Raw genomic sequence first — 23,485 nt, 5'->3', positions numbered from 1 at the left:
GGTTGGGCACCATATTAGGACACGGCGAGGCGGAGGAGCCCTTCGATCCTTCCGGTTCTGCGCCCCCATCCTTTCTCCGGGCCCCTCCTACCTGCAGCCTTTGGGGCTCGACGGGACTAACAGCCCGGCAGAGAACCCGGCCGCCGAGCCCCGCCCCCCGGCGCCAGGCTGTTCCCTAGGGTCCGCGCGAGGCATACCCTCTCCACCCCACCTGCAGCGGGCTCGCTTGCTGCCCGCAAACCTCCATCCTCCGAAAGACACAGGGTCTGGCCCTCGCGTCTTTCCGCCCCCGCGTCAACTGCTGGGGCACCGCACATAGCCAGTTCCGGGGCGGTTGCTCGCACCGACCGGAACTCCCCGCCCCCTCCCGTGGCCGCGGGGCCGTGGGAGGCAGCAAGGAGGAGGTAGAGGGGGCGGAGGCCGCGGTAGGGTGTTCTTAGAGGACTGGGACCCTAAAGGCGGGACATTGGGGCGATCCATGGGTGGGGCCAGCTATTAACCAGCCCCACTTTTTCTGTGCCAGGCACTGAACTGAGCTCTTGACGGGCATCATCTCTTAATCCTCAGAACATCCCTGGGAGGTAGGTACTATTGTTACCCCATTTTACAGATTCAGACTAATTATGGGGAAACAGACTCAGGCTTCTTTTGCCCTATTTTACGGATGGAAAAACCGAGACTCAGGAGAGTTCATCAACATGTTCAGGGCTACTTAAATAGAAATTGGTCAAGCCTGGGCTTGAATCCAGATATATCTGGCTTACCAGCCCACATATTTTACTATCAGGACAAAGAGAAGGGGCAGAGGTGGGGAGGGGTGAGACAAGGAGAGGCTGGGAGGCACAAAGAACATTAAGATAATAAGTATGCGATGCTTGGAACTCTGGGGCTTTGCAGAATTCAGGAAGAGTGGAACTGCAGGGAAGCGCATCAGGAAGACAAGCGTAGTATACCATGGCGGTTAGGGGCACAGACTCAAAACTATCTGGATTCAAATTGCATGTTGGTAAGCTTGGACATGAACACACACAGAGTCTCAGTTTCCTCATCTGTAAAATGGAGATAAGCATGGTCCCTGCTCATGGGGTTGGGTGAGGAATTCAATGAGAAGCCAGTAATGTGTCTGCACCTCACTTGGCACACAGTAGGTGCTCTACGAGTAAGAGCTGTGCCATCAACCTTGTCAATAGGTTACTGAAGCCTGACTTTCTCCTGGATGGAAGGAGCCCTTGGGCTTTTCTTGTGCCACTTCCCCCCACCCCCCATCAGTGGTCCTTTCCTCTCCAGCTCCACAGCGTCCCCTATCCTGGGCCATGAGTGAGCTGAAGGACTGCCCCTTGCAGTTCCACGACTTCAAGTCTGTGGACCACCTGAAGGTCTGTCCCCGCTACACAGCAGTGTTGGCCCGCTCTGAGGATGATGGCATCGGTATCGAGGAGCTGGACACTCTGCAGCTGGAGCTTGAGACCCTGCTTTCTTCTGCCAGCCGACGCTTGCGGGTGCTTGAGGCCGAAACCCAGGTGATACCCCACAGAGGGTACATCACCAGGGATGGACTGTGACAAGTTATGGGTTAGCCTCATCTGCTGAGGCCTGGGTTACAGGAGCTTAGTGGGGAAGAGAGAGACCCAAACTGGGCTTGCGTGACATGGAAAATGTGCAAGAATGTGCATGATCCTCATACACTGCGAGATTTCTGATTCACTAAGCAACTAGTGACCCTCGCTCCCCACAATGTTCTGGGTCCTGTGCTAGTCACTAGAGGGAGGTAATTAGGACAGTTCTGGTCTTTGGGGAGTTTGCCAACTAAAGGGAAGGGGAGGTCAGACAAGTACCAGGAGAAGTGCTGTTGTGGTTAGGAGTACTGGGGGAACTGTAATGGGGAGGCCTGGATTTGAATCCTGACCTAAGCGCTTGCTAGCGTTGCTATTGCCAATGCTAAATTCCAACGCTTGCAAAAGTTACCTCCTGCCTCTGAGGATCAGTTCTCCATCTGCCAAGTGGGCTGGATAATAGGAGCTACCTCAGAGCTTTTGTGAGAATTAAAAAGACTTTTTGCAAAGGCTCAGCCCAACGTCTCACACTAAATAAGCATGTCAAACATTATTTACTCGTATGACTCTCATTATTTCTATTTATGGCATAAATATTCTCTGAGCCCTGGGTGCCAGGTGCTATGCCAGATCCTGGGGACCAGAGATGGTTAAGATGAACTTCCTGGTCTCCAATAGCTTATAATCTTCTTGAAGAGACAAAGTATTCTGTTTATTCTAGTTATGACCAAACAACATGATTGGGCCTACAGTGGAGGTACGAAGTACCAGATACTCATAGAGGAAGAAGATGCCATTTTAACTGGACTTCAGAAGATGAATAAAATTAACTTGTGGTCCCTGGGAATCCACTGAAGCTTTTTGAGCAGGGCTGTGGCACAATCAGTTGTATTTTAGCATCTAAGAAGCTGGATAACTGATTCAGAAAAGGCTTCCCAGTTGTGGTGACATTTGAAGTAAAGGTTTGCTGGGAGGCATGCTTGCTTCCACCAGAAAGTTACCACCAGCGTATTTTCCTAGGGCTAATGTGCACTGAGATGTGATCTACTTGTTTGAACTGCTGAATGCTGTGTGACCAGCTTGGGTGCTACAGAGGTGAATCAATACAGACAAACAAGTGAATGGAATGATGAGAAATATATGAATAAAATCCTGTGAGATGGGCACAGAAAAGGAGCTGAGTTTTGCAGTATGAGTAGGCATTTGCTGGATAAAAAGGGGAGGGGGAGAGACGGCGCCTTCTTGAGTTCTAGATCCTTATTTTTCACCGGGAGACAGAGTTGTCCTGTGTCTTCCCTTCTCCCCCTCAGTGACAGTCTCTGTGAATTTCAGATCCTCACCGACTGGCAAGATAAGAAAGGTGACCGACGATTCCTGAAGCTGGGTCGAGACCATGAGCTTGGTGCTCCCCCCAAACATGGGAAGCCCAAGAAGCAGAAACTGGAAGGGAAGGCGGGACATGGGCCGGGCCCTGGCCCTGGGCGACCCAAATCCAAAAACCTTCAGCCCAAGATCCAGGAATATGAATTCACTGATGACCCAATTGACGTGCCACGTATCCCCAAGAATGACGCCCCCAACAGGTTCTGGGCCAGGGGACATAAATGGGCCTTGGGATTTGGGTATTGGAGGCTGTGGAAGGGTCCGGGGGTTAGGCTGGTGGGGCAGGGAGCACCCCGTCAGGCTTTGCTTCTCTCTGCAGATTCTGGGCTTCGGTGGAGCCCTACTGTGCCGACATCACCAGTGAGGAGGTGCGCACGCTAGAGGAGCTACTGAAACCCCCAGAAGATGAGGCTGAACATTACAAGGTAGAGACCCCAGGCCTAGATAGACGTGATGGAGAACAAGAAGGCTCAGAGGTGCCTCAGAATCAGAGATCGCAGTGCTGTACATCATCTTCTTTCCCTGCCCTGCCTAGCCTCCCGTCTGTTCCATTAACCCACCCAGACACCCAAGTTCTAACTCTCAGCTTCCTCCCTTCTGCCCCATCCAAATGGTCACCACGTCCTAAGGCACCTTCTTCAGTGAGATCCTCCCTTTTTCTCTCATCGCCATCCCCTCTGCTTTGGCTCAAGCCTTCACCAGCTTTTACCTTAACAGCCTCATAACACTTTCTTCCCTCCAGAGCAGGGGTCCCCAACCCCGGGGCCGTGGACCGGTAGCGGGCCGCAGCCAGTTAGGAACTGGGCCGCACAGCAGGAGGTGAGCAGCGGGCGAGCGAAGCTTCATCTGCCGCTCCCCCATTGCTGACGTCACCGCCTGAGCCACCCCCCCGGCCCCCCACCCTGGTCCATGGAAAAACTGTCTTCCACGAAACCGGTCCTGGTGCCAAAAAGCTTGGGGACTGCTGCTCTAGGGGGATTCTCTTTTTTTTAATATATGAAAATTTATTTTTTTATGATGAAAATAAAAAAGGTTCCATTAAAGAAAATGTAGAAAATACAGAAAAGTGTTGGTGGGAAATTCTCCCATAGCTCAGCTGTCATGTTCGGATGTGCTCATGACATGGCCTCCCCTGGCTCCCGTTACCTACAGAATCGAGTCCAAGCATCTCAGCCCTTGGTGGCACAGCCCCAGTGCCCCTCTCCAGTTTCCTTGGCCACACTCCCTCTCTACTGCTGTATTTATCAGCCCCCACAAGCACCTTGCCCTCACTCCAGGGTCCTTGCTGGTCTCTGGGCCTCTGCACATGCCCTTCTCCCCTTGGCAAACTAACACCCTTCGAGCCCCTGATCGCATGTTACCGCCACCAAAATGGCTTTACAGATTCCCCAGCAGAAGGTTGGTCGGTCTTGTGTGCGCCACAGCACCTTGACCTACCTCTGTCACTTCACTTGTCTGAATTTTTTAAAAATTTATCTGAAAAGGTAATCCATACAGGCAGTAACAAGTTCAAGCAATGCGAAAGATATTTTCCTCTCACTTCTGACCCTAGGATCTATAGTTCTCTCTAGAGATAACAGCTGTCAACGGAAAAGGTCCATGTACACGCACCATTCTGCACCTTACATCTTGGAAATTGTTCTGTATTGCCGTCTGTGTGTTTCAGTTCCGTACGTACCTGGCTTCCTTGCTAGACTGTGAGTGTAGAGATTTTATCTCCTTTATCTCTTCTCACCTGTACCAGGCTCAGGCCTTGGCCCTGGGCTAGGTACTTGGGAAGACAGGTAAATGGAGCAATGAGGGATGAACGAAGAGCCTGTTGGCAGTCCCAAGTGCGCAGAGAGCCCCTGACACCCCAGGCACGACTGGCCTGTATTTACTGCTTTGGGACCGGATGGGATGTCTCCCACAGATCCCGCCCCTGGGGAAGCACTACTCCCAGCGCTGGGCACAGGAGGACCTGCTGGAGGAGCAGAAGGACGGGGCCCGGGCAGCAGCCGTGGCTGACAAGAAGAAAGGCCTCATGGGGCCACTGACTGAACTGGACACGAAAGGTAGGCCCCTCACCTCCCTGCCCACCCCAGGCCAGGACTTGAGTTCCTAGCACTTCAGCACACATGTCCATCCCTTCTCTACCCGATTCAGATGTGGATGCCCTGCTGAAGAAGTCTGAGGCCCAGCACGAGCAGCCGGAAGACGGGTGCCCCTTTGGTGCCCTGACGCAGCGACTCCTGCAGGCCTTGGTGGAGGTGAGCACCCCAACCCAAAACAAGAACTGTATTCACTCTGTTTCAATGTTTAATTTTTTATTGTTTATTGAAGTACATTATACATTTAGAAAGGTACATAGGTCATAAATGTACAGCTTGATCAGTTTTCACAAATGAGCACACTTACAGCCCCAGGACCACAAAAGAAAACATCATCAGTATTCTTGAAGGCCTTCTCATGCCCCTCCCAGTTTTTAACCTGCCCCCAAGGTAGCTGCTACTCCACAGTTACTTTTGCTGAGCGTTGGCTGAAGGCCCCGTGCAAGGGGCTTTCTACACATCCTCTCGTTAGAGGCAAAGACAGTGGTTAACCCCATGTTACACCCAACAAGGTCGAGGCTCAAAAAAGGGAACTGTTTGCTTGAGGTCACACAGCTAATACACAGAAGCAGGACTCAAACCCCAGGTTCAGGGTCCCTTTCTTTATGCCTGCTGGCTGCCCTTAGGCATATCTCTTCACCTCTTGAGCCTCAGTTTCCTGGCTGTCTCAAACACGATAGCGTCTTTCTGGGCACACGTTCCAGGTTGGCTGAGGTGGGGGCAGGGGGACATCTCCGTTCCACACCATCAGACAGGGACCCCACGTATGCTGGCTTTGCTGTCTTAAACATGCACTCTGCACAAGGTCACTCCAAGTGTGATTGCCACTCCAAGCCCACAGAAAAAGAGCAAAGAGGAGTGTGTGAAGGCTGTGGCCAGCTGTGGCTCTTATCTCTTCTAATCACTTTCCACTGGAGAGAGTTTGTCAGATGACCACCCCTGACTGCAGAGGAGGCTGGGAAGTGTGGTGTATCTGGGCAGCCATAAGCCCAGCTACTGTGGAAGAAAGGCAAGAATGGCTTTTGGACAGCTGGCAGCCTCTGCTGCAGCATGCTTAGCGCAGCGCCTGGTGCATTGCAAACGGTTAATATACCTTAGCTCTTCTCATTACCATTGTTGAGTGTTACCGTCACTCTTCTGTGCTCCCTTCTTTTGGTATCAGTACAAAATAAAGAATTTTTAAAATGATCAAAGTTTTTTAGAGTCGGTTTGGGAAGACTTCCCACAGCGGGTGGGATGAGAAAAATAAAAAGATATTTCTGGTATGTGAAGACTGTCCGTGTAGGACAGAGGGGGGCAGGAAAATGGTAATACTGTAGCTCTTTCTCCCTCCATGCATTTCTGTGCTCTTCTAGGAAAATATTATTTCCCCCATGGAGGACTCTCCTATTCCGGACATGTCTGGAAAAGAATCAGGGGCTGATGGGGCAAGCACCTCTCCCCGCAATCAGAACAAACCCTTCAGGTGAGTGACATCCTGTCCATGCCTCACAGTCTGGCCTCTGCTTCTGTTGACTTTTGTCCATCCCAGCATGGGTGGTCTTCATTAATAGAGAGACTGAGGACATTTTGATAAAGACCAATAGAAGTCAGATGTGCGTGCTGGGCCAGGATTTCCACATGCACAGGCTTAGTACAGGGTTTTCATCATGGCCCTGTTCTTACTGTAAACAACCTAAATGTCCACCTGGAGGAGACTGGTTGGCTAAATTGTCGTAACTCCATCTGATGAAATAACTTGCAACTATTAATCACACTAGAGAAATATAACTGACACGCAAAGATGTAAACAATAGAGTGATAAGTGGAAACTGTCAGTTGTAGCACAATACAGACAATATGATCCTATTTTTACTTAAGATATATTTAAATGTTGGTACATGGCGGGGAAAAGCTAAAATAATACATTAAAAAAGTGGGAATAATACGTAACACAATCTGGAATACGTATAGTATTTATATAAGAACATAAAATACATATTTTTATGTATATAACGTAATGTGGTAAGAAGATGGTAATATATATAATAGTAACAGGTAACAAAATAGTGATTCTCTTTGGGTCGTTAGCATTGTAGGTTTTTCTGTATTTTATGTTACATAGCGTATCGATATATGTTGCATATGTTTACAACAAGACCAGATGTGTCTGTCTCTATATTTTTATGTGTAGATAGATAGAGAGGCAGTGCTCAAAGAGAAAGGAAGGTGTTCACTAACCTTGGGCACCTCAGAGCGGTCCCCCTTGCAGGCTGGCCCTTGAGCTGAGCACTGCCTTTGCCTGCAGTGTGCCGCATACCAAGTCCCTGGAGAGCCGCATCAAGGAGGAGCTGATCGCTCAGGGCCTGCTGGAATCTGAGGACCGCCCTGCAGAGGACTCGGAGGACGAAGTTCTGGCGGAGCTGCGCAAACGGCAGGCCGAGCTGAAAGCGCTCAGTGCCCACAACCGCACCAAGAAGCACGACCTGCTGAGGTGAGTGTGGACAGGATGCCCGGGCCAGGGCGTGGCCAGCGAGGCCTTGGCCATGCTGGTGACCTTCCGGGAGCTTTACGACAGGCTTTCCAAACCCAGCAGGGCCTCTAAATCACCCGGAGGGCTTTGAAAAAAATGTCAGTGCCGGGCACCACCCCACTGGTTTTGTCTCAAACAGATTCTTATTCCACAGACTACAGCTCAGGCATCTGTGACTTGTTTATTCACTTCTAATTGTGGTAACAACAAATAACACAAAATTTACCCTCTAAACCATTTTCAAGTGTACGGTTCAGTGGTGTTAACTGTATTCGCATTGTTGTGTGGTTTACTTTTAAGTCTTTCCATGCTTAACTTTCTTTCTCCCCCAGAGTTTTATTGTGAAAAATTTCATACACACAGAAACTCTGACAGAGTAGTACAGTAAACACCAGTATACTCTCCACCTCAGTTTATCAACTGTTAACATTTTCTTGAGCATCTGTGATTACTACCAGCCCCTCACCAGGAACTGACCAGTGTTTCCGTGCGATGTCATTCATTTTCTATTCATTCCCATCCATCTTGCCCTGCACTCCTCACAACAAGGGTGCAGGTGGTATCTGTAGGGAGATCATGGTAGTGGCTACCCTTTTCTTGGGAAGATAGAGAAGCAGCCCAACTAAGTCCCCTTGCTCCTCGTAGGCAGGTGCTGTGTCTCCGCCTCACAGAGCCCCAGCAGAGCAGGGCACGCTCGTTCACTTGGCCACCTCTGCCTGTCTCTTAGACGTTGTGCTGGGTTAGGAAGAGAGGCAGGGCAAAGGGCTTGCAGTCACCACGTGAGTGGCTGGTAAAGACGTGCATCATTAGAAGGAGAAGTTGCTGGCAAGCTGCTAGGGTATTTAAGGATGAGGGTATACTGAGTGCCTACCGTGTACCAGGGGCTTTATGTACACCCTCTTACTTAATCTCTGCTATAGCCCAGGGAGTAGGTGGTAGTGTTCCCTGTTTACCAAATAAGGAAATAAAGGCCCAGTGAAATGAGTGCTCTGCTGAAGGTCACACAGCCAATAAACAGCTAAGCTGTGACTGAAGCCCAAGACTGAATCCAGAGCCTCTTTCTAGTTCCCTTTCAAGGGCTAGAAGAGGAAAATACAGATGAAAGAGTACTGAGGAAGGGAGGGGGACAGGAGAGAGAGAGAGGTGGGGATGTGCAGCTACAGAAGTAATGGGCAGTGAAGGAACTAGCTTGGCTATCAGAAGGCCAGCGTGCAGCCCTCAGCCCTGCATGGGTAGCTGCAGGGCCTTAAGCAAGGCATCTCCTGCCCTGAGCAGCAGCTTCCCCTTCTGAAAACAGGTTGGACTAGATAGATCTCTAAGTGACCTTCCAGCTCCACCATGAATTGAATTTATAGGTCAGGTTCCATTCGGAGGGGTCAGTTTGGTATCTCACTCACCTCCTGTAGACCTCAGGCTGTCTAGACCCTTAGGTTGCTCTGGAATTTGGTTGCTGAAGTAAAAGCAGGTCTTCTGCTGGCACCAGAACACTTTTTTTTTTAAATTAATTTATTTCATTTATTTATTTTTGGCTGCATTGGGTCTTCGTTGCTGTGCACGGGCTTTCTCTAGTTGCAGAGAGCTGGGGCTACTCTTCATTGCGGTGGATTCTCTTGTTGCAGAGCACGGGCTCTAGAGCGCAGGCTCAGTAGTTGTGGTGCACGGGCTTAGTTGCTCCACAGCATGTGGGATCTTCGCGGACCAGGGCTCGAACCCGTGTCCCCTGCATTGGCAGGTGGATTCTTAACCACTGCGCCACCAGGGAAGCCCCCAGAACACCTTTTAAAGAATATTGTTTGGAGGAAGCCTGCCTTGATTCAGATCTCCTCCTCACTAGTTGTGGGATCTTGGGGCATTTCTTATCCTCCTTGAGCCTCAGTTTCCTCACTGGTAACATAGGAATAATAGTACCTACCTCACAAGGTTGTTAGGATTAACTGAGCTGATATTTTTGAAGAGGTAGTACCTGGCACAGGGCACCATGTAAGCGTGGCTCAATAACTTTGCTATTTGGTATGAAATGGTCCCCAGGAGTGGCAGCCCTGGGTAGTGGGGTGGGCTCAGTCTGGAACAGGGAGGAGCCCTGTTCTGGTGGGCTTCCCATGGCACCTGGCCGGCTGGTCCCCACAGGCTGGCAAAGGAGGAGGTGAGTCGGCAGGAGCTGAGGCAGCGGGTCCGCATGGCAGACAATGAGGTCATGGACGCATTCCGCAAGATCATGGCTGCCCGGCAGAAGAAGCGGACGCCCACCAAGAAGGAGAAGGACCAGGCCTGGAAGACTCTGAAGGAGCGTGAGAGCATCCTAAAGCTGCTGGACGGGTAGCTCTCACCCCTGCCTCAGGCTGCCTCCCCCCGGCTTGGGAGGGGGAGGCCCACTTCCTTCTTTGGGCTGCCAGAAGCCTCAGCCTGTGGCTGCCTGTCTAATGGCGACAGTTTCTAGAAGCTGTGACCCTTCTCTGAGGTCTTTTGGCCCAGCTCTGTACAGCCAGGACACGAGAGGCTCTGCTGGGCTGGCCTGGGGCCCAGTCTCTGCTTGGTCCCCCAAGATGGGGGGGCTTCATTTCTGGGTTGTCCTCGTCCCCCTCTTCACCATCTCCCACTCCCCTACCCCTTTCACCCTCAAGGACTTCTCCCTTGTGGTTTTGTAAAGTACCAACTTAAGAATAAAGTGACTGGTGTGGTTTTTTTAAAAAAGCATCCAGAATCTTTGTCTGTTATTGTGGGGTAGAAAGGAACTTGTGTGGGTGGCATAGTTTAGGAGGGCATGCTTGAGGGCTCTCAGCCTGTGGCCACTCGCCTAGGTCATTCGTTCAGGGAGAACGTTCTGAAGATACTTGTGGCCACAGGTAACAGAACACCCCAGCTCAAGGTGGTTTAACAAGGAAGTGTGTTAGCTAGGGGTTTGGTGGTCCTGGGGCAGCGTGGCACCCAGGGTTAGCCAATCTCCAGCAACTCAACAAGGCCATCAAGGGTCCAGGTGTCTCCACACTCCCACGGTGTCAGCTTTTGCCTAAAGTAGGTTCCCTTCCAGCTGTGCAGTGGCAGCCAGTAGCAGTTGATGGAGGCCAAATGCTTCCTCATTTCTGTCCAGCACGAGAGAGGGCAGGAAGGCGCCAGCTGGCTTCCATGCCCACCCAAAAGAGCAAGAAGCCTTTCGCAGACACCCTTGTGTCTCACCAGCCCAAACTAGGTCCTACGTGCCCATTTTTGAACCAGTCACTGGCAAGGGATGACTCTAATGGGTTTAAACTACTCTCCGTGAAAATGGAATCAGCTTCCCCACTAAGCCTAAGGCAGTGGGGAGACAAGGTGGAACCCGACAAAGATCTGAAGAGGAAGGGGAAATGGATGCTGGATAGGCCACCAAGAGCGTGCCTTCCACAGCCCCGGTTAGGAAGCTAGGCCTGGGAGTCACAGATGAATAAATACACTCTCGTCCCTGCCTCCAGTTGTTCCCAAACTATGGTGTCAGAGAGTCGGAGAATAATTTGCAATTTACTGTGGGAAGGTTGAGGTCCACGTGGAGGAGGGGAGGGGAAGCTTCCCTGAGGAACTGACCTATGAACTGAACCGTAGAGAAGGATGGCCAGGACGGCCAACATTCTTGTGTGCCCAGCACCTCTCCTATTGGAGAACTGTCCCCTCCCCACTCCATGTAGCTCTGTGGGGCTGTCAAACTCGTGGATACATGGCCCTAGCTTGGCCAATCTCAGTCTACCATCCCTCTAGCCACAGTGATTGATCCAAAGAGTGGGCATGTGACCCAAGCTGGGCCAATCAGAGGCCTTCCATAAGATTGCTCTATGGATGTGGAAAGAAAGGAGGATTTCTCTTCCTTTATATGAAAAACTATCAAATACAAGCTTGAACCACCCAGTAACCCATTTTCCTGCCACATGGAAGAGTCTGCCTGAGAATAAAGCCAATACAGAGGAGCAGAGCCAGGAGATGGAGAAGACAGAGCACTCATGATGTACCTGGAGTCCTGGATCCTCCATTAGAGTTCAGCTATATCCACCCACAAATGCTTCTTTTGGCTTAAGCTAGTTTACTTTGGAGGTGTTATCTGTCAACTGAAGAAGACCTAATAAAAGCGGATTTTGGCAAAAAGAAGGGTGGAGTAGGGTCCTTCAAGAAATGACAGCGTGAGGATCTGCCTCCTGCTACGTGGCGGTGGGGGAGGGGTGAGGGTCGGGGGGCACGGCTGCAGATTTTCAGTGACCCACTGACCCTAGCTTGTGTACAGTCTTCTCAGAAAAAACACCCACACTTAATTTCTGAAATTAAGTGCTCAGTAAATTCAGTCCTTTACAAGGCACTGTTCAACTCGTTAAGCTACTGAATCTTCTCAACTATCCCTCATGGTAGGAACTAATAACATCACATTCACAGATAAGGAAGCTAAGTCAGGAGTTTACATGTGTTGCTTGCTCAAACAATTGATTAGTGGTCGAGCCAGGTTTCAAGCTCAGTTCATCTGACTTGCGCACAGAGCCTCTTTATTACACAGTGCATCAGGGCCCCACTTCCTTATAGTCTGTGAATGGTACTTCCAGGCTCAGGCAGTGCACAACCTGTGCAACCATACATGGCAGCCCTGCCTACAGACCCCCTGTTCTTAATTCACTACTCATTTCCATGTCCATTAGACCAGACCATAAGTATGGTAGGCGTTGTTAATAGAGTGTTCCAGGAACAGAGACAGATTTGTGGAGGAGGTAGGATGGCAGCTGAGGTCCCAAAATTAGGTAGAATTGTGAGAGAGGAAGGTAGATCTAATAAATAGAAGGAAAAACCCTAGAAGAGTGACTGGGCCTGATTCATTAGGGGAAAAACTTAACTTTCTTATCAGTTGTGAGAATTCTAGTTATTCTAGTTATTCTCTATTGTACACCTACTATCTGCCTAGTACTGTGCTGGGCCCTTTACTCCCATGTCTTATTTGATGCTCACCACACATCTGCAAGGTGAGTAGTAACATCCCTACCCTGCAGAGGAGGACATCAAGGCTAAAAAAGGTTCACTGCCTTCTGAGGCTACACAGCCTTGGTGCAGGAACAGTTACCACCATGATAGCACCATCCCTGGCAGAGTTGACAACCGCAGCAGGACAGGGAGTCCCTTCTTATGGCCATACCCATGTCCGCTGGAGCCAAAGAAGGCTTCCTTTATGGGGTTTGGAGAAAGCTGGGTTCCCTGTGATGAGGGGGAGATTAGTTCCAGCACCTCAAGGTTCCAATTTTATTTGTTTATTATTTTATTTTTTGGCCGACCCCATGGCTTGCAGGATCTTAGTTCCCTGACCAGGGATTGAAACTGGCCCCAGCAGTGGAAGTGTGGAGTCCTAACGACTGGACCTCCAGGGAATTCCCTAGGCTCCAATTTTAATTTGAAACAATATTGACACTTTATCACCAGTTTGGTGAAAAAGTCTTTTGTGTCTTGGCCCTGAAAATCATCCACCAGCATTGTTTACCAGAGTCCCAAATGCCTTACAACTGACTTTCAGAAACACCAGGGTGAGTGAGAACAGGATTGGGTAGAGATTAAGCCCTGGCATAGGGAACATGACGCAGCATGGGTCCCCAGGCCAGTTCTGGGGAACTGACTGTTAGATGCTGGGTCCCAGGTGACTTCTGGTAAGAAGGAAGCAATGGGAGACTTCCCTGGTGGCACAGTGGTTAAGAATCTGCCTGCCAATGCAGGGGACACGGGTTCAAGCCCTGGTCCAGGAAGATCCCACATGCCGTGGAGCAACTAAGCCCACGAGCCACAACTACTGAGCTCATATGCCACAACTACTGAAGCCCACGTGCCTAGAGCCCACACTCCTCAACAAGAGAAGTCACCGCAATGAGAACCTGGTGGCCTAGTGGTTAGGATTCTGGGCTTTCACTGCCGTGGCCTGGGTTCAATCCCTGGTGGGTGAACTGAGATCCTAAAGGCCACAGGGCACAGCCGAAAAAAAAAAGGAATGGCTGGAACTTTGTGGAAAAATGGTCAGAGGGTAAATTCCTTTCCTGATCTGTGACTGAGGACTCAAAGGAGAGAACTAAGCACAAATGGATCATAACTCACTTGTTCGTGTATTAACTCACTCATCATTTCTTCTCTTCACTCACCTCATTGATTTATTCACTCCATCTACCTGCCTCCTCTTCCTCATTCATACTTTTGTTTCCTTACTCAGTGACCCTGTTACCGTGGCTAAGAGCTATGTAGGTGACTAAGGCTTCAGAGAAGGGAAGGCAGCTGGGCAGAAAACCAACACACAAGGCAATAAAAGCAATAATAGAAGAATGTACAAAATGTGTAGGGACCTGGGACAGAGAATGGTTTAACAACAGCTTAGAGGGTCAGGAAAGCCTTCGGGGAGGGTGTGGAAAGGAGGTTGCCGATCAGAAGATACTCCAGACAAAGGCACAAAGCTGCGAACAGCTTGCCTCCTTAGAGAGACGTGAGAACTTCAGTGTGACTGGAGCCCTGGGTGTGTGGAGGGGGAGGGAAAGATGAGAGATGAGGCGGAAAGTAGGTTGAGACCAGGCTGGAATAGCCTTTGGATGGCAGGTTAAGGAGCACTGGTTTTATTCTTGAGGTCAAGGGTTCTCAAAGTGTGGTTCCTGAACCAGCAACATCAGCATCACCTGAGAACTTAATAAAGATGCAAATTCTCAGGGCCCAGACCTACCCAGTCAGTAGGGCTACAGGCGGGGCCCAGCTGGCTCTGTTTTAGCACGCCCTCCAGCTGATTCCTAATGCATTGTACAGTTTGGGCATCACTTTCCTAGGTAGTATAGAGCCAGGGTTGGTTTGTGACCAGGGCAGTGCCATAATAACACTCTGAAGTGGAAAGTACTCTGATAGCAGCATGGAAGCTATACTGAATAGAGGGGGTGAGGCTGCAATTGGGGCAGACGAGAGTGCAATCATGTGCAAAGTAATACATCTCAGGGACTTCCCTGGTGACACAGTGGTTAAGAATCCACCTGCCAATGCAGGGGACACAGGTCCGAGCCCTGCTCCAGGAAGATCCCACATGCCTCGGAGCAACTAAGCCCGTGTGCCACAACTACTGAAGCCCGCGCGCCTAGAGCCCAGGCTCCACAACAAGAGAAGCCACTGCAATGAGAAGCCCGCGCACCGCAACGAAGAGTAGCCCCCGCTAACTGCAACTAGAGAAAAGCCCACGTGCAGCAACCAAGGCCCAACACAGCTGATAAGTAAATAAATAAATAGTTTTTAAAAAGTGTCTTTAAAAAACAAAAGAAGAAAGAAATACATCTGAGATAGGGCTTCCCTGGTGGCGCAGTGGTTAAGAATCCGCCTGCCAATGCAGGGGACACGGGTTCAAGCCCTGGTCCGGGAAGATCCCACATGTCGCGGAGCAACTAAGCCCACCCAACACAACTACTGAGCCTGCACTCTAGAGCCCATGAGCCACAACTACTGAGCCTGCGTGCCACAACTGCTGAAGCCCATGTGCCTAGAGCGCATGCTCTGCAACAAGAGAAGCCACTGCAATAAGACCGCGCACTGCAATGAAGAGTAGCCCCTACTCGCCGCAGCTAGAGAAAGACTGCACAGCTACAAAGACCCAACACAGCCATAAATAAGTTAGTAAATAAATAAATAAATAAATAAAAGAAAGAAATACATCTGAGATGGCGGATGTGGCAGAAACTGGTAGATGTCCTTCCAAATCTGTTCTCCCTTTCTTCTATAGTAACAGAACTCCTGATTTTTAGCTGGACATGTTTCTCTGAAAGACTAAATATCCCAGCCTCCTTTGCAGTTAGGTGTGATCACGTAACCGAGTTTTGGCTGACAGGATGTGAGTGGAAGAGATGTGTGTCACTATGAGGTCTTCTTTTTTTTTTTTTTTTTTTTTTTTGCGGTACATGGGCATCTCACTGCTGTGGCCTCTCCCGTTGCGGAGCACAGCCTCCGGACACGCAGGCTCAGCGGCCATGGCTCACGGGCCCAGCCGCTCCGCGGCATGTGGGATCTTCCCGGACTGGGGCACGAACCCATGTCCCCTGCATCAGCAGGTGGACTCTCAACCACTGCGCCACCAGGGAAGCCCCACTATGAGGTCTTGAGTGCCAGTGCATGTGCCCTCCATGTCCCCCGCTTCCCCTGGCTGGGATGAGGCATGGTGGCCACCCATCTTGAAACATGTGGTCAAAGACACCATAGGAACAGCTGAGCAACAAGATAAGAAGCTAGGTTCCCTCGTAGTAATCGTACCAGCCTGAGACTGCTGTGGCCAGATGGTTATATACTTCTATTTTATTTAAGTCACAATTATTTTGGGTGTCTCTTAGAGAAACCAAACCTATATTCTAGTTGATACAGTGAGTAGCTGGCATGCCAAGCCCTCTTTTCAAACTATACCTGTTTCCTTCTCTTCCCTTCTTCTCCTCTTTCTTTTTCAAAAGAATTTGAGAAAACTTATAACTGAGGGTGTGTCTCATAAGTTTCATAAAACACAAATATAAAGTTAAGCCCATCTGATTTAATGGAGTCGCTGTCTTTAAGCATTAGATTTAGCTTTGAGCTTCCTGGAAGCTAAGGCGAAAAATGGAAAGGAAATATGATGAATCAGTCTCAGAACATTTGATATCAGAGTAAAGGGCATCTCCCAGTTTTCAGGACAAAAATTCTAATAATTTGTCATGCTGGAGAAATTTCTCAACTAGAGTCATATGTTGATAAGATTCTCCATAAATTTGGCAGCAAAAGGAGACTGAGTTTCACATGGTGATTTCTTATCACAAGCTTTGATGAAAGCTCAGGGCCTGTTGTTAAAACAACTCTGGGAGGACGGTTATGCAAGGGACAAAGCTAGGGTGATGCTCAGCACTGTACATGAATTTGATCCTCTCAACAACCTATGTCAAAGCAGGTAATATTATTACGCTTGTTTTACAGATGAGGAAACTAGGATACAGAAAGGGGAATGGCCAGATCAGAGAGTTGGTGGTGAGCCAGTTTTGTAAGGCAGGTCTTAGACTCCAGAGGCCCTTTTTACACGTCCCTCTCTAGGGCCTACCAGCACCCTCACATACAAAATTGTAGGTATTGTGGGTTGAGAATCAGAGAAAAGCACAAGAATCATTGCCCCAGACGGAGGGCAGGAGGGAAGATGGCAGAGTAGAAGGACGTGCGCTCACTCCCTCTTGTGAGAGCACTCGAATCACAACTAACTGCTGAACAATCATCGACAGCAAGACACTGGAACTCACCAAAAAAGATACCCCACATCCAAAGACAAAGGAGAAGCCACAATGAGACAGTAAGAGGGGCGCAATCACAATAAACTCAAATCCCATAACTGCTGGGTAGGTGACTCACAAACTGGAGAACACTTATACTACATAAGTCCACCCACTGGAGTGAAGGTTCTGAGCCCCACGTCAGGCTTCCCAACCTGGGGGTCTGGCAATGGGAGGAGGAATTCCTAGAGAATCAGACTTTGAAGACTAGTGGGATTTGATTGCAGGACTTCGACCGGACTGGGGGAAACAGAGACTCCACTCTTCGAGAGCACACACAAAGTAATATGCACATTGGGACCCAGGGGAAGAAGCAGTCACCCTATAGGAGACTGAACCAGACCTATCTGCTAGTGTTGGAGGGTCTTCTGCAGAGGCGGGGGGTGGCTGTGGCTCACCATGGGGACAAGGACACTGGCAGCAGAAGTTCTGAGAAATGCCCCTTGGCTTGAGCCCTCCCAGAGTCCGCCATTAGCCCCACCAAAGAGCCGGGTAGGCTCCAGTGTTGGGTTGCCTCAGGCCAAACAACTAACAGGGAGGGAACCCCATCCCACCTATCAGCAGACAAGTGGATTAAAGTTTTACTGAGCTCTGCCCACCAGAGCAACACCCAGCTCTACGCACCACCAGTCCCTCCCATCAGGAAACTTGTACAAGCCTCTTAGATAGCCTCATCCACCAGAGGGCAGAGAGCAGAAGCAAGAAGAACTACAATCCTGCAGCCTGTGGAACAAAAACCACCTTCACAGAAAGATAGACAAGATGAAAAGGCAGAGGGCTATGTACCAGATGAAGGAACAAGATAAAACCCCAGAAAAACAACTAAATGAAGTGGAGATAGGCAACCTTCCAGAAAAAGAATTCAGAATAATGATAGTGAAGATGATCCAGGACCTCAGAAAAAGAATGGAGGCAAAGATGGAGAAGGTGCAAGAAATGTTTAACAAAGACCTAGAAGAATTAAAGAACAAAAAAACAGAGATGAACAGTACAATAACTGAAATGAAAAATCCACTAGAAGGAATCAATAGCAGAATAACTGAGGCAGAAGAACGGATAAGTGACCTGGAAGACAGAATGGTGGAATTCACTGCTGCGGAACAGAATAAAGAAAAAAGAATGAAAAGAAATGAAGACAGCCTAAGAGACCTCTGGGACAACATTAAACACAACAACATTCACATGATAGGGGTCCCAGAAGGAGAAGAGAGAGAGAGAAAGGACTCGAGAAAATATCAGAAGAGATTATAGTCAAAAACTTCCCTAACATGGGAAAGGAAATAGCCACCCAAGTCCAGGAAGTACACAGAGACCAGGCACGATAAACCGAAGGAGAAACACACTGAGACACAAAGTAATCATATTGACAAAAATCAAAGACAAAGAAGTCATTGAAAGCAACGAGGGGAAAATGAAAAATAACATACAAGGGAACTCCCATAAGGTTAACAGCTGATTTCTCAGCAGAAACTCTACAAGCCAGAAGGGAGTGGCATGATATATTTAAAGTGATGAAAGGGAAGAACCTACAACCAAGATTACTCTACCCGGCAAGGATGCAATTCAGATTTGACGGAGAAATCAAAAGCTTTACAGAGAAGCAAAAGCTAAGATAATTCAGCACCACCAATCCAGCTCTACAACATATGCTAAAGGAACTTCTCTAAGTGGGAAACACAAGAGAAGGAAAGGACCTACAAAAACAAACCCAAAACAATTAAGAAAATGGTAATAGGAACATACATATCTACAATTACCTTAAACGAGAATGGATTAAATGCTCCAACCAGAAGACACAGACTGGCTGAATGGATACGAAAACAAGACCCGTATATATGCTGTCTACAGAAGACGCACTTCAGACCTAGGGACACATACAGACTAAAAGTGAGAGGATGGAAAAAGATGTTTCATGCAAATGGAAATCAAAAGAAAGCTGGAGTAGCAATACTCCTATCAGATAAAATAGACTTTAAAATAAAGAATGTTACAAGAGACAAGGAAGGACACTACATAATGATCAAGGGATCAATCCAAAAGGAAGATATAACAATTATAAACATATATGCACCCAACATGGGAGCACCTCAATACATAAGGCAACTGCTAACAGCTCTAAAGGAGGAAATCGACAGTAACACAATAACAGTGGGGGACTTTAACACCTCACTTACACCAATGGACAGATCATCCAAACAGAAAATTAATAAGGAAACACAAGCTTTAAATGACACAACAGACCAGACATATTTAATAGACATTTATAGGACATTCCATCCCAAAACAGCAGATTACACTTTCTTCTCAAGTACACATGGAACATTCTCCAGGATAGATCACATCTTGGGTCACAAATCAAGCCTCAGTAAATTTAAGAAAATTGAAATCATATCAACCATCTTTTCTGACCACACGCTACGAGATTAGAAATCAATTACAGGGGAAAAAACACAACAAACACAAACACATGGAGGCTAAACAATACGTTACTAAATAACCAAGAGATCACTGAAGAAATCAAAGAGGAAATCAAAAAATACCTAGAGACAAATGACAATGAAAACACGACGATCCAAAACCTATGGGACGCAGCAAAAGGAGTTCTAAGAAGGAAGTTTATAGCAATACAAGCCTACCTCAAGAAACAAGAAAAATCTCAAAACAATCTGACCTTACACCTAAAGGAACCAGAGAAAGAAGAACAAACAAAACCCAAAGTTAGTAGAAGGAAAGAAATCATAAAGATCAGAGCAGAAACAAAGAAAACAATAGCAAAGATCAATAAAACTAAAAGCTGGTTCTTTGAGAAGATAAAATTGATAAACCATTAGCGAGACACATCAAGAAAACGAGGGAGAGGACTCAAATCGATAAAATTAGAAATGAAAAAGGAGACGTTACAACAGACACCGCAGAAATACAAAGCATCCTAAGAGACTACTACAAGCAACTCTATGCCGATAAAATGGACAGCCTGGAAGGAATGGACAAATTCTTAGAAAGGTATAACCTTCCAACACTGAACCAGGAAGAAACAGAAAATATGAACAGACCAATCACAAGTAAGGAAATTGAAACTGTGATTAAAAATGTTCCAAAAAAGTCCAGGACCAGATGGCTTCACAGGTGAATTCTATCAAACATTTAGAGAACAGCTAACACCCATCCTTCTCAAACTCTTCCAAAAAATTGCAGAGGAAAGAACACTCCCAAACTCATTCTATGAGGCCACCATCACCCTGATACCAAAACTAGACAAAGATACTACAAAAAAAGAAAATTACAGACCAATACCACTGAAGAATATAGATGCAAAAATCCTCAACAAAATACTAGCAAACAGAATCCAATAATACATTAAAAGGATCATACACCATGATCAAGTGGGATTTATCCCAGGGATGCAAGGATTCTTCAATATATGCAAATCAATCAATGTGATACACCATATTAACAAATTGAAGAAGAAAAACCGTATGATCATCTCAATAGATGCAGAAAAAGCTTTTGCCAAAATTCAACACCCATTTATGATAAAAACTCTCCAGAAAGTGGGCATAGAGGGAACTTACCTCAACATAATAAAGGCCATATACGACAAACCCACAGCAAACATCATTCTCAATGGTGAAAAACTGAAAGCATTTCCTTTAAGATCAGGAACAAGACAAGGATGTCCTCTCTCACCACTATTATTCAACATAGTGTTAGAAGTCCTAGCCACGGCAATCAGAGAAGAAAAAGAACTAAAAGGAATACAAATTGGGAAAGAAGAAGTAAAACTGTCACTGTTTGCAGATGACACGATACTATACATAGAGAATCCTAAAGATGCCGCCAGAAAACTACTAGAGCTAATCAATGAATTTGGTAAAGTTGCAGGATACAAAATTAATGCACACTGGACTTGAGGACATGGGGAGGGGGAAGGGTAAGCTGAGACGAAGTGAGAGAGTGGCATGGACTTATATATACCACCAAATGTAAAATAGATAGCGAGTAGGAAGCAGCCACATAGCACAGGGAGATCAGCTCGGTGCTTGGTGACCACCTTGAGGGGTGGGATAGGGAGAGCGGGAGGGAGACGCAAGAGGGAGGAGATATGGGGATATATGTATATGTATAGCTGATTCACTTTGTTATAAAGCAAAAACTAACACATCATTATAAAGCAATTATACTCCAATAAAGATGTTAAAAAACAAAACAAAAAAAACCCAAAATTAATGCACAGATATCTCTTGCATTCCTATACACTAATGATGAAAAATCTGAATGAGAAATTAAGGAAACACTCCCATTTACCATTGCAACCAAAAGAATAAAATACCTAGGAATAAACCTACCTAGGGAGACAAAAGACCTGTATGCAGCAAACTACAAGACACAGATGAAAGAAATTGAAGATGATAAAACAGATGGAGAGATATACCATGTTCTTGGATTGGAAGAATCAATATTATGAAAATAACTATACTACCCAAAGCAATCTACAGATTCAATGCAATCCCTATCAAATTACCAATGGCATTTTTTACAGAACTAGAACAAAAAATATTAAAATTTGTATGGAGACAGAAAAGACCCCGAAGAGCCAAAGCAGTTTTGAGGGAAAAAAACGGAGCAGGAGGAATCAGACTCCCTGACTTCAGACTATACTACCCATGCACGTATGGTCAACTAATCTATGACAAAGGAGGCAAGGATATACAATGGAGAAAAGACACTCTCTTCAATAAGTGGTGCTGAGAAAACTGGACAGCTACATGTAAAAGAATGAAATTAGAACACTCCCTAACACCATACACAAAAATAAACTCAAAATGGATTAGAGACCTAAATGTTAAGACCAGAAACTCTCGCACTGCAATGAAGAGTAGCCCCCGCTCGCCACAACTAGAGAAAGCCCGCCCACAGCAACAAAGACCCAATGCAGCCAAAAAAAAAAAAAAGACTGGACACTCTAAAACTCTTAGAGGAAAACATAGGAAAAACATGCTTTGACATAAATCACAGCAAGATCTTTTTTGATCCACCTCCTAGAGAAATGGAAATAAAAACAAAAATAAACAAATGGGACCTAATGAAACTTAAAAGCTTTTTCAAAGCAAAGGAAACTACAAACAACATGGAAAGACAACCCTCAGAACAGGAGAAAATATTTGCAAACGAATCAACGGACAAAGGATTAATCTCCAAAATATATAAACAGCTCATGCAGCTCAATATTAAAAAAACAAACAACTCAATCCAAAAAATGGGCAGAAGACCTCAATAGACATTTCTCTAAAGAAGACATACAGATGGCCAAGAAGCACAAGAAAAGCAGCTCAGCATCACTAATTATTAGAGAAATGCAAATCAAAGCTACAATGAGGTATCACCTCACACCAGTTAGAATGGGCATCATCAGGAAATCTACAAACAACAAATGCTGGAGAGGGTTTGGAGAAAAGGGAACCCTCTTGCACTGTTGGTGGGAATGTAAGTTGATATAACCACTATGGAGAACAGTATGGAGGTTGCTTAAAAAACTAAAAATAGACTTATACCCAGAGAAAACCATAATTCGAAAAGACACATGCACCCCAATGTTCACTGCAGCACTATTTACAACAGCCAGGTCATGGAAGCAACCTAAATGCCCATCGACAGACAAACGGATAAAGAAAATGTGGTACATACATACAATGGAATATTACTCAGCCATTAAAAGGACTGAAATTGGTCATTTGTAGAAACGTGGATGGATCTAGAGACTGTCATACAGAGTGAAGTAAGTCAGAAAGAGAAAAACAAATATTGTATATTAACGCATATATGTGGAGCCTAGAAAACTGGTATAGATGAACCGGTTTGCAGGGCAGAAACAGAGACACAGATGTAGAGAACAAACGTATGGACACGAAGTGGGGAAAGCAGCAGGGGTGGTGGTGGTGGGATGAATTGGGAGATTGGGATTGACATGTATACACTAATATGTATAAAATGGATGACTAATAAGAACCTGCTGTTTAAAAAAATAAATAAAATACACAAATTCCAAAAAAAAAGAATCACTGCCCCAGAATATGCCTGTGTTAGCCAAGAGAAATTAGTGAGATCTGGTAAATATTAGAGGGACCTCTGAGCCTCTTAAGATAGGCTGCCACTGATAGAGTGAGGAAGTAGGGGTAGGTACTCTGGAAGCAGAGGGGAAACCCCAAATTTTGAGCTTGATTTCGAGCTTGACTAGAACTTGTGGGGCTTCAAGAATGGAAGGAGAAATAATATTGAAAATGCTGTCCTAGGGCAGCTAATGTCTAGAAAAGGAGAAAAAAACTCTTCTCTGTCTCACTTCTTACTGAGCACCCACTCAATAAGTACCAAGTATGTGCTAGGAACCCAAGTGACAACAAGGGAACTAGCCTACTGGGTGAAAGGCATTTTCTAAGTTGTCTCATTCTCAAAATAACCCTACAAAGAAGGTATGATTATTGGTGTGATTATGTCATTCTCTAGATGAGGAAACTGAGGCTCAGAGCTGTTAAATGATTTGCCCAAGTTCCCACAGCTGGTAAGGGGTGGGGGTGAAGTTTGAACCCAGATCTGTCTGACTCCAAATCTTTCAATGCACTATCACTGTTTCATTAGCAGGGAGAGAAAAGGGTGATGAATTTGACATTTAAATCCATT

The 23,485-nt window shown here is 46.9% G+C and overlaps 1 protein-coding gene across 2 annotated transcripts; it reads left to right on the top strand.

Moving 5' to 3' along the window:
• The first annotated feature begins 59 nt into the window (after positions 1–59).
• On the top strand, positions 60–10,250 carry TADA3 (transcriptional adaptor 3). Of its 2 annotated transcripts, none has more exons than XM_082663870.1 (10): positions 60–404; positions 524–581; positions 1,288–1,520; positions 2,886–3,136; positions 3,256–3,361; positions 4,849–4,990; positions 5,082–5,185; positions 6,382–6,491; positions 7,314–7,499; positions 9,666–10,250. In XM_082663870.1, the coding sequence occupies exons 3-10, from the start codon at positions 1,314–1,316 to the stop codon at positions 9,856–9,858; spliced, it is 1,299 nt and encodes a 432-aa protein (XP_082519996.1). In that variant the 5' UTR covers positions 60–404; positions 524–581; positions 1,288–1,313; the 3' UTR covers positions 9,859–10,250. The 2 variants fall into 2 exon arrangements, with proteins under 2 accessions (XP_082519996.1, XP_082519995.1); XM_082663869.1 differs by having other exon boundaries at positions 7,278–7,499.
• Positions 10,251–23,485: the final 13,235 nt, after the last annotated feature.

Source organism: Grampus griseus (assembly GCF_964374135.1).
Source record: "Grampus griseus genome assembly, chromosome: 10".
In the NCBI taxonomy this organism is placed as follows: Eukaryota; Metazoa; Chordata; class Mammalia; order Artiodactyla; family Delphinidae; genus Grampus; species Grampus griseus.
Note: the sequence above shows the minus strand (reverse complement) of the source record. Positions and strands in the feature narration are given on the sequence as shown.

Coding starts and splice junctions, on each gene's coding strand:
- TADA3 (XM_082663869.1), top strand. CDS start 1,314: ATGAGTGAGCTGAAGGACTGCCCCTTGCAGTTCCACGACTTCAAGTCT. Junction 4,991..5,081: donor GACTGAACTGGACACGAAAG/GTAGGCCCCTCA, acceptor TACCCGATTCAG/ATGTGGATGCCCTGCTGAAG. Junction 7,500..9,665: donor AAGAAGCACGACCTGCTGAG/GTGAGTGTGGAC, acceptor TGGTCCCCACAG/GCTGGCAAAGGAGGAGGTGA.